Raw genomic sequence first — 12,980 nt, 5'->3', positions numbered from 1 at the left:
AATATAGAAGATTTTTCGGTTTTGAGGACGAGACTATAGATCATGTGATCGAATAAATTATCTACCGGAAGTCTAATAAGCAGACAGCAAACAGGTGCCCAAAGTAATCAAAGTTTTTAATGATTGAAACAACAATGAACTAAAACATCATCTTTTTATCAAGTAAATATATATTGTTATGAGAAACACTCATATATCTTTTATCCAGCAATCAGTAAACTATTGTACAACATAAATTAATCCTAAATATAAAGTTTTGAAATTAGTCCCTTGTACAAGATTCAAGATTTTTATAACCAATCATGGACCCTCTAATGCTCATGTACATGTACATGTACATGTTGTTTATTTATAAATTTTCTGCAACCATAGGCATACCTTCAGTTCGAAGTATCCAATCACCAATAGAATAATAACAGTATGTAGTGTACACTACACACATGTGTCAATAAATCCTTTGACTAGTTCACCACTCACTCCAGTATCACACATATAACATGTATAAAGTCTTACTTATAAAATCGAAATTCAGGAGAAAATATATAAAAGCCTTATACACAAATTTATGTCTTCTTAGGACTACTTATATTAATCACTTTTACAGTTCTATTTCTGTAGTGATTGTCTGAATTGACCAACATCAAAAGGGGAGCATGACCAAATAAGAAAATTGCATCAGACATGTGACAGAATTCGAAAATGGATTAGTCATCATGGTCATGTTAGTGATAACTCCGATATTTTGACATCCCAATTGTCTGACACCCAAATGGTACATTTTGTATATCCTTGATGATAGGAACCAGGAAATTTGTTACCCTATCCCAAAACACAAAAAAAACCAATCACAACCCCAAAGCAAAAATTATTCACTGTGCATGTAAATAATCTTTAGAAATAAGAAGATGTGCTATGAGTGCCAATGAGACAACTCTCCATCCAAGTCACAATGTATAAAAAGTTAACAATTATAGGTGAAAGTACGGCCTTCAACAGGGAGCCTTGGCTCACACCAAAAAAGCTGTAAAGGGCCCCAAAATGACCAACTTTTAAAACAATTCAAACAGAAACACCTATGAACCACACCAAACAACAACCACTGAACAACAGGCTCCTGACTTATTTTACTTATTTACAAATAGTCTGATTCCCTTTATTGGAGAGTAGATGGAGAAATATGGTTTCTCTGCTTATCTTTTCATATTGTGACCAAATTCAGTAATGAAAGTAGACATGCTTGTAAGTTCATGACCTTGTCATGGATGCTGGTTTCATGCATGTGCAGTAGAATCTGCAACATTATGTAGGCTTTTTATGTAGGCAAAGCCTACTGTATTATTTTAATATTTGAACATTGAAATATATAAATAAGCGATCTAATGAAAAAAAATAAATTTTTTTTAGAAAAAAATCATTAAATGAAATTTGGAATCACATGTTTGTGTATTCTTTCCACAACAATTATGCCAATTTTGACATGTGAATTTCAATGGTCAGTTGGAAATTCAAGGAAACTACTCTTACAAAACTCAAAATAACATTTAAGCATAAAAATATTTTTGTATAAAGTTTGCATTCAATGACATACAAATTATTTAACTTTTTTCTTTCAATCATTTTATTTTTTTATTATGTAAAAACACTCCCTGATCTGAAAAAGACAGTTTGTTATACATTTGTCATTTCAGGGCCTTTTATAGCTGACTATGGGGTGTGGGCTTTGCTCATTGTTGAAGGCCGTACAGTGACCTATAGTTGTTAATTTCTGTGTCATTTTGTCACTTGTGGAGAGTTGTCTCATTGGCATTCATACCACATCTTCTTTTTTATAATAATAATAAGTTAGGATAACAAACATAATACACTATTAATGTTTTATAGCTTAAATATAAGGAAAAAGTTTAACACTGATTATTTTCTGGTATTTGGAAATATTTTAACACATAAAACAGGCTCCTCTTTATATATTTTTGATATTTTTGTTGAATGAGCACTTATTTAATGACAGTTACAGTTAATATGGTTAATCATAACACATATTATTTCAGATTAGAAAATAGAAAATGACCACTGCACAAGGGATAGACAAGATTCAAGACTCTCACGGTTACCTGGTGCTGACTGATGATGGAGCTGTTCTTAGTGTGAGTTAACAGGGATATATTATTGTGAATTCCTTTTTTTACTTGTTGATTTGGTATACATATTTTTTAATTGCTTTTGTAGGAAAAAGATCAAACTGATCAACAAAACAAAAGAAAAACAAAAAAAATATATTTTAGACACCTCAAAGCAAGATATTATTTTTATCTCTTTCTAGCAGCATTTCGGTAACTTTGTCTAGAAGTAGTAGACACTGCACTGGAGATAAATAATATTATTGATTAACTAGATTTTCAGTGAAATATTACAAAATTATTTTTTAGAATATCACATTTTCATAAATCCTCAGATTTGGTGTATGCAATTTTATTCTTAGGGTGAGGGGTTGATTTGTTGTTGCATATTTGGATGGGTTGGAATAAGTCCAAAACTTGCTTATAGCATGGTGATGTTGGGCAGGGTAAATGTGGGTACCTAATTTGTGTAATCCACTCCTACACTTTTCAACCCAGATCCCTGAAACTTCACAGGAAGATTGCACATATGATGAAGGATTTTTGACATTTTTTAAACACTTAAGTGTCTTCTTCAGTCGATTCAATCAGTTTATGTAAAAGATTTGAACTGATTTGGTCATTAAAGATGCCTCAATTCAAGCTTTATTATGACAGATCTATCAAATATGCCACAAAACGTCACTTTTCAGATGGTTTTTGTCAGAAATGCAAGTTGCCGCATTCATGTTCAGTCTCAACCTTTATATATGTTCTGTATCATCATCAAATACAACATATATTTAAATAAAAAGACTGAACACAAGTGCGACCACTTCCATTTTAGACAAAAACCGTCTAAAAATAAGCACAAATGCAGTAATCTTTCATGAATTAATGGTGCTAGTACCTGATGCATGTCCATTGTATTGTAAAAAACAGCCCATATTTATGTAACAAAAGTATTCAACTTTCCAATAAATAGTGAAAAGAATACATTTTTAACAAATTTTTGAAATGCTATATTTTGGGGCCAAAAAGGGGTCTTACTGGGCCTTCTCCTTTATGAAAGATTGAAATATGTTGAAGTTGTGCACATACTATTATGGATTGTTTGGGAAATTTTTTCTCGTTTTTCCCAACTTCGGAGTTTAGTTATTTTGCATCAAAATTTACAACCTTCATGTAATTGCAAGTACGTAATATTGTAGACATTCTACATTGATTAGTCACAAATATTGCAATCTAGCCATTTGAGACTTTGACTAATTTTTTTGTTGTTGTTTTTTTTTGGGGGGGGGGGGGGGGTTGACATTTGATTCAGTTTTCCTTAATATGCTTGAAATATTTGCCTGTGGTTGATGTTAAACAACCCATCAATCATCAGTTCAACATTTCAATGTTATATTATATTATTATATTATCAATTTTAGTCAGGAGGAGACTTACAAAATGCAGAATCAATTGCTGAAAAAGTTTTGAAGTTAGTTCATACAGCAAACAAAATCCAAGTTACTTCAGACAAGAGAGACACTTTTAAAAGAATTTCAGGTATATAAGCTTGTTGAGAGTTACCAATGCTACTAAAGTTGTTAATCACACACTCAGTAATATAATGTATGTAGTGAAGGCATGAAGTGCCACTGTAAGATACTGCCATAACTTGGTGTCTGTTGTCCATCATCTGCAAACTTTTCACATTTTTAGCAACTTTTCTGAATTTAACAGGCAAATTTGAACAAAAATTGGCAGGAATAATATATGTATGTTTTTTTATTAAAGAAAATTTTTATTTCATGGCAGTCAGAGTAATTATTGATTCTGATATTCAAGTATCATTTTGTTCATATCAGTCTAATAAAAAAAACATGATTGCTAGAGGCAAATTAACTTGTCCATTGTAAACCAGACTTTGTTTGATTGTTGATTGCTTAATGTCCAGTGGCAAATCCTTCATGCATGATCAGGTCGAAACCGGACTTTGTAAGATATGATATGCTTTATATACGGTCCTTATAAGAGTTCTTTTGTTAGTTCCATTCAGCTGAATACAAATGTTAGAGTTTATTTTGATCGATTTTAGAATGCGAGGAAGTATTTCTAAAAAATCTGTTTAAGAACATGTCTAATTGCTGCCAAAAAATAAGGAGTGAATAAGTTTCATTGGTTGAAAAGTGGTCATTGTTGACATTGATGCAGGTGGGCAATATAGACTCCTAAGGGCATCTGTTAAGTTTATGTTTTGACTTTTGTGGTACACAATGCTTTACAAATGTTTGATATTTAACATAAAAATATTTGAATTATTTAATTTATCAACAGGAAAAAAAAAAACAACAGAAAAATACAACTTTATGAATATTTCATATGATAGATGTATATTGTTTTACCATATGTTTTATAAATTGTTTTGTAATATGAATACAATATAAGATGTGGGGTAAAGGTCAATGAAAAGCCAATCCAATGACACAAGAAAACTTAGAGACACCTAGACATGTTAAAGGTCAACCTACAGTATTCCACAAAAGACAGATATACAATGTGATTCAAGCTCAAATTTTCCCCTAGTTTAGCAAATCGTGCATAAATTTAAGAGACTGTTTCAAAACCAATAGTTTCCTCAATGACAAAAATGCATATTTATGTTTTCTTTAGAATTTTAATATTTTTGAATTTCAATTTAGAAAATTGTCTTTTTTTCTTACAGTTGTTTGGGAAAGTTTTATGTATGTTATTACAGCTTCAAATCAGAAGATTTATGTTAGTAAAAGACAGTATTCACCACAGGATCCAGCAGTAGCATGATTCATTATATATTTTATATTATCTTTATATTATAACTTGCAATATCATAATCATTTTCTTATACTATTTGTTTACATATGTAAATAAAACATTTTCTTCTATTGTATGATGTCTTATCACTGTTTTTTTCATCGAACCATTTTAACTAGAATAACTTGTCCTATTTGAATATTAAAGCTTAAATCGTTGACATTTCTGGAGCACCTGAGTTTGTCCCAGAACCTGATTGATTGTTGGTGTTAGACATGGCTTTCAGCACTCATTGTTTTATTGAGTGGACCTGTTTTAATTTGTAGAGGAAGCAGTAGAGAACCACTGACCAGGCAGGAACACTGTCAATCCTTGTCAATTAAGATTGGAGTCAAACACACCTTCCAAGTGCAGGGTTCCAACTGACAATATCAGTGTTGACAGGATAGTTATACTGTAGATGAACTACTTAGACCACTAGGCCACTCCCAGAACTTGGGTTCAGTCCCAGTTTTTGTTTGGAATTGTGTTACTCAATCCTTAGTTCTATGTATTGTTTTTTGTACTGTTTGTTCATCTGTTCATCTGTTTTTTTTGTCACACTGTTTTCAATTTTTATTTGACTTATTGTTTTAAATTGGTCCTTTTTCTACATGATGGTGTTCAGTTGAATAAAACAAGAAAAGTAAATGCAGTTAAGACATGCAGTTAATATGATGTTAATGTTTGGTTCAGTCTAGAGAGCAACATACAGTCTTCTACAAAAGACAGGTGACTATGCAATATATCAAGCTCTAAACAGTGGAGTAGCTTTAAAATACGTCTGGTGAACCATTATTTATAGCGATGTAAAAAATTTGAGTCAAGACTTTAATATTGGCTTTGGATTGGATGGCTTAAGTGTACATGTATAACTGGCATTGCAACAGAGTTTTAAGTAGGGATGTCAACGAGTATTCGAGTATCGCTTGGTAGTACTGAGTATCTAATACCAAAACGATACTCGACTAATCAGTTTCCTTTTAGAATATTGCTGTTTTCATAATATAAAATTGATCTTCTTGAGAACCTCTTTCAGAAAATTAAAAAGGCATCAGTGATTAATCATACTAGTACATTTTGTATCGAATGCTTGTGCTAAATGGTCACTTAAAATGCCTCTAAAAATACGTGGGCTTTACCTATGCTAACACTTTAAACTAAACATGTATTAGCCATTCTGTCACATCGGTACCGTCAGAGCAAATATTTTCGTTTGCAAGGCAGTAATTTACAAAGTTGCAATACCGACTGTCCGCAAAAGTTGACAACAAAATGTTTCCAAATAAAATAAATTTGTTGCATCCTCTGGTGACCCTCAGTAAATTGTTAAACTTCTAATCCTTACGCCTTTGTAAACATTAAATGTGTTTTCTTAACGATTACCAAATACTATTGTTTGATATGGTTTTTCCTTGTTATAATTTTTAAAGACGGCCCCTCTTTAAATAGGCGGTCATTAAATTGTATTGATTAGATTATTGTTTTTACTTAATTAGTACTTGTAGCAGAGACATATATACACATATATGTCTCTGCTTGTAGGTATTGACCTATAAATTATGGTGTGTAAATCCTTGTCCCAGATACTTATGTAGATGGTATTTCGTCGGTTTAACAAATAACCATGGAATATAAAGGACGTATTTTTGTGTTTCCGTGTTGTAGATATATTCTCGAGCGAGTACTGGAGTATCCCTGGATAATATCAACGAGTACTCGATTAGTAATTGTTCACCTAGTTAATTGACATCCCTAGTTTTAAGCATTTATAGATGCAAAAAATTCGAATTTTACACAGGTTTGGTTGTTGTTTGTTCAAGGTCTAGGGAATTAATGTTTCACGCATATTCAAGATGAAAACAAATAAACCTTATCTCACGCCTGGTAAACCATCAAATCTCAACCAAATGGTTAAGCGAGAAAAAAGTTTACACTGGCACTTCCTGTTGGGCTTTTCTGGTACAAAATATCAAAAATATAGATAGGGTATGTCGACTTTTCATCAATTTATTGTCAATATGTAAATATTTTGTTAAATAGGAGAATGTCATGCCATAGATAACTGAATGAGAGCTTGTCTCGTTCATTACTCGGACCAATGTGATTAAAAATGACATCGGGATGACTTTCCTCCTGCAGATGAGTGCGGCCAGCTCAGTGAGTTTTTGACAAAATGACAATGAGTTCATCAATATGTAAAACGTATATATCAGTATATAAGTATTCTTCGTCACTATAAACGTATGATAACAGTTTTTCCTATTTCTTTACGAATATAACTTTATTAAGCTAAATATGTTATAAAGTATGTCAGGTTGAGATTGTCTGTTATCGGTTGTGATATTCTGCAACAATGAGATTTTCTGTCAAATAAAACTTCAAACTAGCTAATTTTCAATCAGATATGACCGTCAAAATTCGTGAACCCTCTGTATAGTGGTTGTCATTATAGCTTGTTTTTGTTTTGACATTAGTTTTGTTCGGGCGTGTTTTCTGGTAGATAGGTTCTGCAGAGTTGGTCAACCAGGATGAAGGGCTTGATTTTTTAACTCACTGGAAAAAAGACATTTTAGACGGTCAGAAATTTTGCCTTGCAGGAGCTCAATTATGGACCCCTCAAAGAATTATTGTACTGAATCTGAAACGTGAAGAGAGCATGACACTCACAGTCTAAATGTAAAAGTTGTGAATAAATTAAACAGAAACAAACAAAGATCTGCAATCTACACCAAATGTTTACAAATGACAAAAATAAATGAAACAGTCAGTGACTTGCAGTTACTGAAAGAAAACCCAAACTACCTACCTATAATCTGTTGAATTGAAATCCTACCCTCCTACACACTAACAACAATTGCTGTATAGAAGATTTATTTTACAACACTGTCATAAACATTACAGGAGGCCAATATGATTTGCTTGGCACACTGAACTCCAGGAACTTCTGGATGTTTACTCTTCTCAGTCTGCCTTTATTTGATATAAATTTATGTATTTCCTTTGGTATTTCTGTCTTTAGAAGACATAATGTTTTATACATTAATTTGTTTGGCAGTTGAACACATTGTACTGTGGAAACTAAAGGACGATCCCTCCTCAACCATAGTTTCCTTAATATTAAATTATGTATCTACTTCGGCTGTAATGTTTTAAACTGGGACTGTCACCATAGTGTATCACTATTACATGAGATCAGGAAGTGTTCTATGGTTTCGTTCTCTTTACTACAGATTTTGCAGGTAGCAGGTACCTCACATTTTTTGAATTTGGTTCTATTTGATTGTATTTGTAGTATGTAGTTTCCGGTTGCGATTTTTATTCTGATAGGTTTTCTGTTGATGTCTATACAGTTTGAAGTGTTTATTGAAAGGATTGGATGAATTGCTTTAATCTAATAGGCACCTGATATGTGTTGTAAACTTGAATAACCATCAGAGTTTAATTTATCTTTTCACTCAGTATGTATAGATTTCCTTATAATCCGAATATTCCATTGGAATTTTCCAAAAGGATATGTTAAGAATTTCTGGCAGTCAGACAAATCATATTCTATGTATATTTTCTTCACTTGCACAAACCAATTTTTACTAATAGGTACGTGTGATTTTAATTTAGCTGTCTTAAGCTTTCGGCCAATCTCCATTCAATTGCTGTTTTGTTTGCTCTAGTAATGTTTCCAAAAGGTGTTAGAGTATTTCAGCTTCAATTGGTAGCATTCCAATTAGTATGTATATGGCCGGGTCAGCTTTTTGTTGAAACAATGAGAGTATTTATTTTATGATTTTCTTATGGAATTGGTGGATAATGTCCAAAACCATTTGTCAGAAGAGGCATAACATAAGAATTTAGAGAGTTATTGCAGTTTCGGGATCTAGTCCATTCTTCTCATACAGGCATGATTCCATTAGGCTATATAATGATCGTTTTGCTTTCATAATACTTTTGTCTACAGTTAATGTTGCTGAGTTTTTCTGACACTTTTGTATACCAATGTGTGAGGAATATTCTACGACTGGTATATGATTATTTTTTATATGCCAAAAATTGTCTTCTATTTAAATATATCTGATTGAAGTGTTAATGGGTAAAATCACGCTTTTAGCTGGTTTTAAGGTGTACCCCTCTCTCTTACTAAAATTGACAGCAATGTTAACCAACATCTGAAGCTCTAGTTGATTGTTTCCGATGATAGCTACATTTGTACGTCATCAGCACATGTTGGAGCAATGACTATGTGTTTCACATAAGAGGTTTAGTAGAGTATTCACATACAACTTGTATAAGTTGGACCACCTTGGCGTACACCCTGTTTTATTTCAAAGATTTCTGATGCGTTATTTCTCCATTTTACACAAGATGTTGCATTTTTATATAGGCTATCGATCTATTTTATTGATTGATCAGATATTCCTGTTTGATATAAATTCCTTATTATATTGGAATGTACAACAACATCAAATGCGAATTTACCAGTTAGAAAAGCTATATATGTTGGCAGTTTTAGATCTTTACTTTCACGCTCAAACTCTTCAATGATAAGTTCGCATTACAAAGGGGTTGTGTTCTCAGTATATCCTCTTTGGAATGGATTCTGTCTCTCCAGGATGATAAGAGTTCCCTTTTTTTTAATATCTTTTCTATTATTTTTTTCGAATATATAAGTGTGACTGTTATTCCTCTGTAGTGTTTAGCACATCTAGCATCACCCTTATTCTTATATACTGGGAATAGCGTATCAATTTTGAGAATGTCAGATACACAGCCAAGTTCAAAAGATTTGTCAATAAAAAGTTGTAGATATTGTTGTAAATGTTTACCACCATATATGATGTTTTCAGCATTTATACCAAAGTAGTCAGCAGCTTTATTTCTATCTAACCCTGATATTGCTTTCAAAACCTCTTCTTCTGTTATACGATTATGTTTTTTTTCGATCTTTACATATGTCAATTATTATATTAGCCTCTATTTCTATTAGATCTAGATATTCAATGTCTTATAATTTGCATTGTGTTCCATTTTTGCAAGTTGATGAAAGTGTTAGCGCCAACCATCTACGATGTCTTTATTGTGATATATATATTGTCATATACTTTTAATTGATCAATGAATCCGGATAATTTTCCTCTTTGGTTTTTGATAATTTTGTAAAACATATTTCTGTCTAATGTTCTGGCATTAATCAGTTTTTGACGTTCATTTATTCTTCGTTTAGCTACCTAGCTCTAATCTGCATTCTTTACGAAGTATATGAGTTGTCAGTTTTTTCCTTTTCAAATATATTCTGTGTGGATATTTTGGTCTCATGGAAAGCAAGTTTCTTCTTTTTGATAGCATCTTTAATTTCATCATTCATTACTGGTAGCTTTGGTCTTTTTCCCCTTATTTTAATCCGAGAAGCTGCAGCTTTAGTAGATTTTACAATAATTTCATTGGTATCTATAAATGCCATAGTTACATCACCTACCGTCTCTATTGTCGGTTTTCTGTTTGAGATTTCTGAAGCAATGATACTTTCGTATACCTGTTTATCAACTTTTTCCCATTTAATCTTAGGTTTCATTGTGCCATTACTTGGTTTTTCTTGTTTCACTTGATGATGGTGTTGGAGGACTAATTTAATCGGGTAATGATCTGAAACGTTAGATACTATATCCAGTTTCGAGATCTCAAGAACTGTATGTTTATATAAATCTTAATATATAAAATAGTCGATAGCAGTAGTATCACGGCCATTTGAATGGATCGATAAAGGTACTGCCAGTATATTTTGTATCAAAAACATGTTCTTTCATGAAGTCTTTGATACACGTCTTTCTTTGTGATGTTGGGCCATTTACGATTTGCACGTAAAAGTCTCCTGAAATAATTATTTGGTAGGTATGTTTATATCTACAGACTATTTCATGTAACACAGTCTTGAAAATCATTTAAATGTTGAGATGATCCTTTACATGGCATGTATACAGAAAGAATAATTAAATTAGGTTCACCAGTAACTTCTATTCCTTGAATTCTTTCCTTACCAATTGTTAAAGGTGAAAATCTTTTTTTCATACTATTGCTGAAATAGAAGGACGAAAGATACCAGGGGGACAGTCTGGTACCCCCCCCCCCTCCCCTCCCAAAAAAAAAACAAAAAAACTCTGGGCATCTGTATTGCAGGGATGGTATCTAATGAGTCAACTGCCTTGCCAACTCCAGTAAGCTTGTCACTTATCTCATTTAGTAGTGATAATTGACAATCAAAAGGCCAATGTTCCTCAAGAAGAAAAATATCAATACTGTTTTCTAGTTCCTTAAAAAATGAATCAAATGTTAAAACGATTTTACAATTAAAATCTAAAATGTTAAGTGTCTCTTCCATACGTGTTTTTACACCACTCTCTATTTACATGTTCGGCTATTTTTATCTGATGAGATTTGGGCTGGCCTGGAGTAAATAATGAATCGGTTGTGTAGACGGTTTATTGTATTGAGGTTGTCCTACAATTAGCTGGGATAGAGCTATATCCAGTTGTGATTATTGGGAATTTCTGTAGAGTATGTTTTGATCTCCAGTTGATTTTGTTGGCAGTTATTTGTCATTACATATATGTCGCATTGAAATTTCTGGTTTTGGATTAGGTTCAGTTGGTTGACCGGTTTTAGGTTGGATTTCAATAAGATTATCCATGCAGACATATTTTATCCCTGAGACTCTGTGTTTCTATAAGAAGTATAATCTTGTTCATAGCTGTGATACCAGTTTTCATGTGAATGTCTTGCGGCTGTATTGTAAATTACAGCCTTGCAGACGAAAATGTTTGCTCTAACGGTACCGATGTGACAGAATGGCTAAGACACGTTTAGTTTAAAGTGTTAGCCTTGGTAAAGCCCACGTATTTTTGGAGGCATTTTAAGTGACAATATAGCACAAGCATTAATTCGATACAAAATGTATTTTATTTACTAGTATGATTAATCACTGATGCCTTTTTAATTTTCCGAAAGAGGTTCTCAAGAAGATCAATTTTATATAAAGAAAACAGCAATATTCTAACAGGAAACCGATTAGTCGAGTATCGTTATTGGTATTCGATACTCTGTACTACCGAGCGATACTCGAATACTCAGTACTCGTTGACATCCCTAGTTATCATAGTTAGATTCTTATTTATTGAGCTCACCACCAATTATTAGCTCATCATCTCCTTCATTGTTGTAAGAATGAACATGTATAGGTTTTTTCATTTGATGTTGATGTTTGCATTGGTAATAAATTGCTCTATCCTAAAGTTTCTGTTGTATCCTTTAGTTCAGCGTTTCTTATTTCAGCTTTGTGCAATCTTTTAATTATATTTTTGTTTTTTTTCTTTCGTGTCTTCGTTTAACATTGCTTCTTTGATTTTTAATTGTTCCTCCTTCTAATTATTTAATTTTTGCTCTAAAGTTCGCAGTTCTTTCCCTTTATTTGACATAGTTTGTTCATTTTGATTGTCAAATTTTGAATGAATATCTAGACTTGTCACTTTAGATAAATTTAGTGATAATATATGGTTGTTTTGTACTACTTGCTGAATATTTTGTATCGGTACACAGTTGTCTGCCCATTGTTTTGTTGTTTCAGCTGCTGTTTATCTGTAGTTTGAACTAAATTTTGTACACTGTCTAAATTTTGCTTCATTTCAGTTTGATTAAGGAGTCATCTGTTGTATCTTGTTCCTCTAGACCAATACATGAGAAACACAGGTCACTTGTCTGATCTAAACATTGGGAGTGAAAAGTAAAATCACAAAAATACTGAACTCAGAGGAAAATTCAAAACGGAGAGTCCCTAATTAAATGGCAAAATTAAATGATAAAACGCATCAAACGAATGGACAACAACTGTCATATTCCTGACTTGGTACAGGCATTTTCAAATGTAGAAAATATTGGTTTGTACCTGGTTTTATAGCGCTAAACCTCTCACTTGTACGACAGTCGCATTTGACACATCTGTTTTTCTAAATTGTCATTACATTGTAATTCTTCTAATAATAATGTTTTTGTTCCGACTTGAAACGAGTCTTTATTTCTACC

The 12,980-nt window shown here is 32.4% G+C and overlaps 1 protein-coding gene across 3 annotated transcripts; it reads left to right on the top strand.

The window, feature by feature from the left end:
• The first annotated feature begins 19 nt into the window (after positions 1-19).
• On the top strand, positions 20-5,010 carry LOC127738507 (ragulator complex protein LAMTOR4-like). Of its 3 annotated transcripts, none has more exons than XM_052249800.1 (4): positions 20-103; positions 2,049-2,144; positions 3,530-3,647; positions 4,807-5,010. In XM_052249800.1, exons 2-4 carry the CDS (start codon positions 2,064-2,066, stop codon positions 4,902-4,904), a joined length of 297 nt encoding a protein of 98 aa, XP_052105760.1. In that variant the 5' UTR covers positions 20-103; positions 2,049-2,063; the 3' UTR covers positions 4,905-5,010. The 3 variants fall into 3 exon arrangements, with proteins under 3 accessions (XP_052105760.1, XP_052105759.1, XP_052105761.1); XM_052249799.1 differs by having other exon boundaries at positions 39-162; XM_052249801.1 differs by lacking the exon at positions 20-103 and adding an exon at positions 328-418.
• The last annotated feature ends 7,970 nt before the right edge of the window (positions 5,011-12,980 follow it).

Source organism: Mytilus californianus, unplaced genomic scaffold (assembly GCF_021869535.1).
Source record: "Mytilus californianus isolate M0D057914Y unplaced genomic scaffold, xbMytCali1.0.p SCAF_4, whole genome shotgun sequence".
Classification (NCBI taxonomy): domain Eukaryota; kingdom Metazoa; phylum Mollusca; class Bivalvia; order Mytilida; family Mytilidae; genus Mytilus; species Mytilus californianus.
This window is presented reverse-complemented; position numbering and strand designations above follow the sequence as displayed.

Coding starts and splice junctions, on each gene's coding strand:
- LOC127738507 (XM_052249800.1), top strand. CDS start 2,064: ATGACCACTGCACAAGGGATAGACAAGATTCAAGACTCTCACGGTTAC. Junction 2,145..3,529: donor ATGATGGAGCTGTTCTTAGT/GTGAGTTAACAG, acceptor TATCAATTTTAG/TCAGGAGGAGACTTACAAAA. Junction 3,648..4,806: donor CACTTTTAAAAGAATTTCAG/GTATATAAGCTT, acceptor TTTTTCTTACAG/TTGTTTGGGAAAGTTTTATG.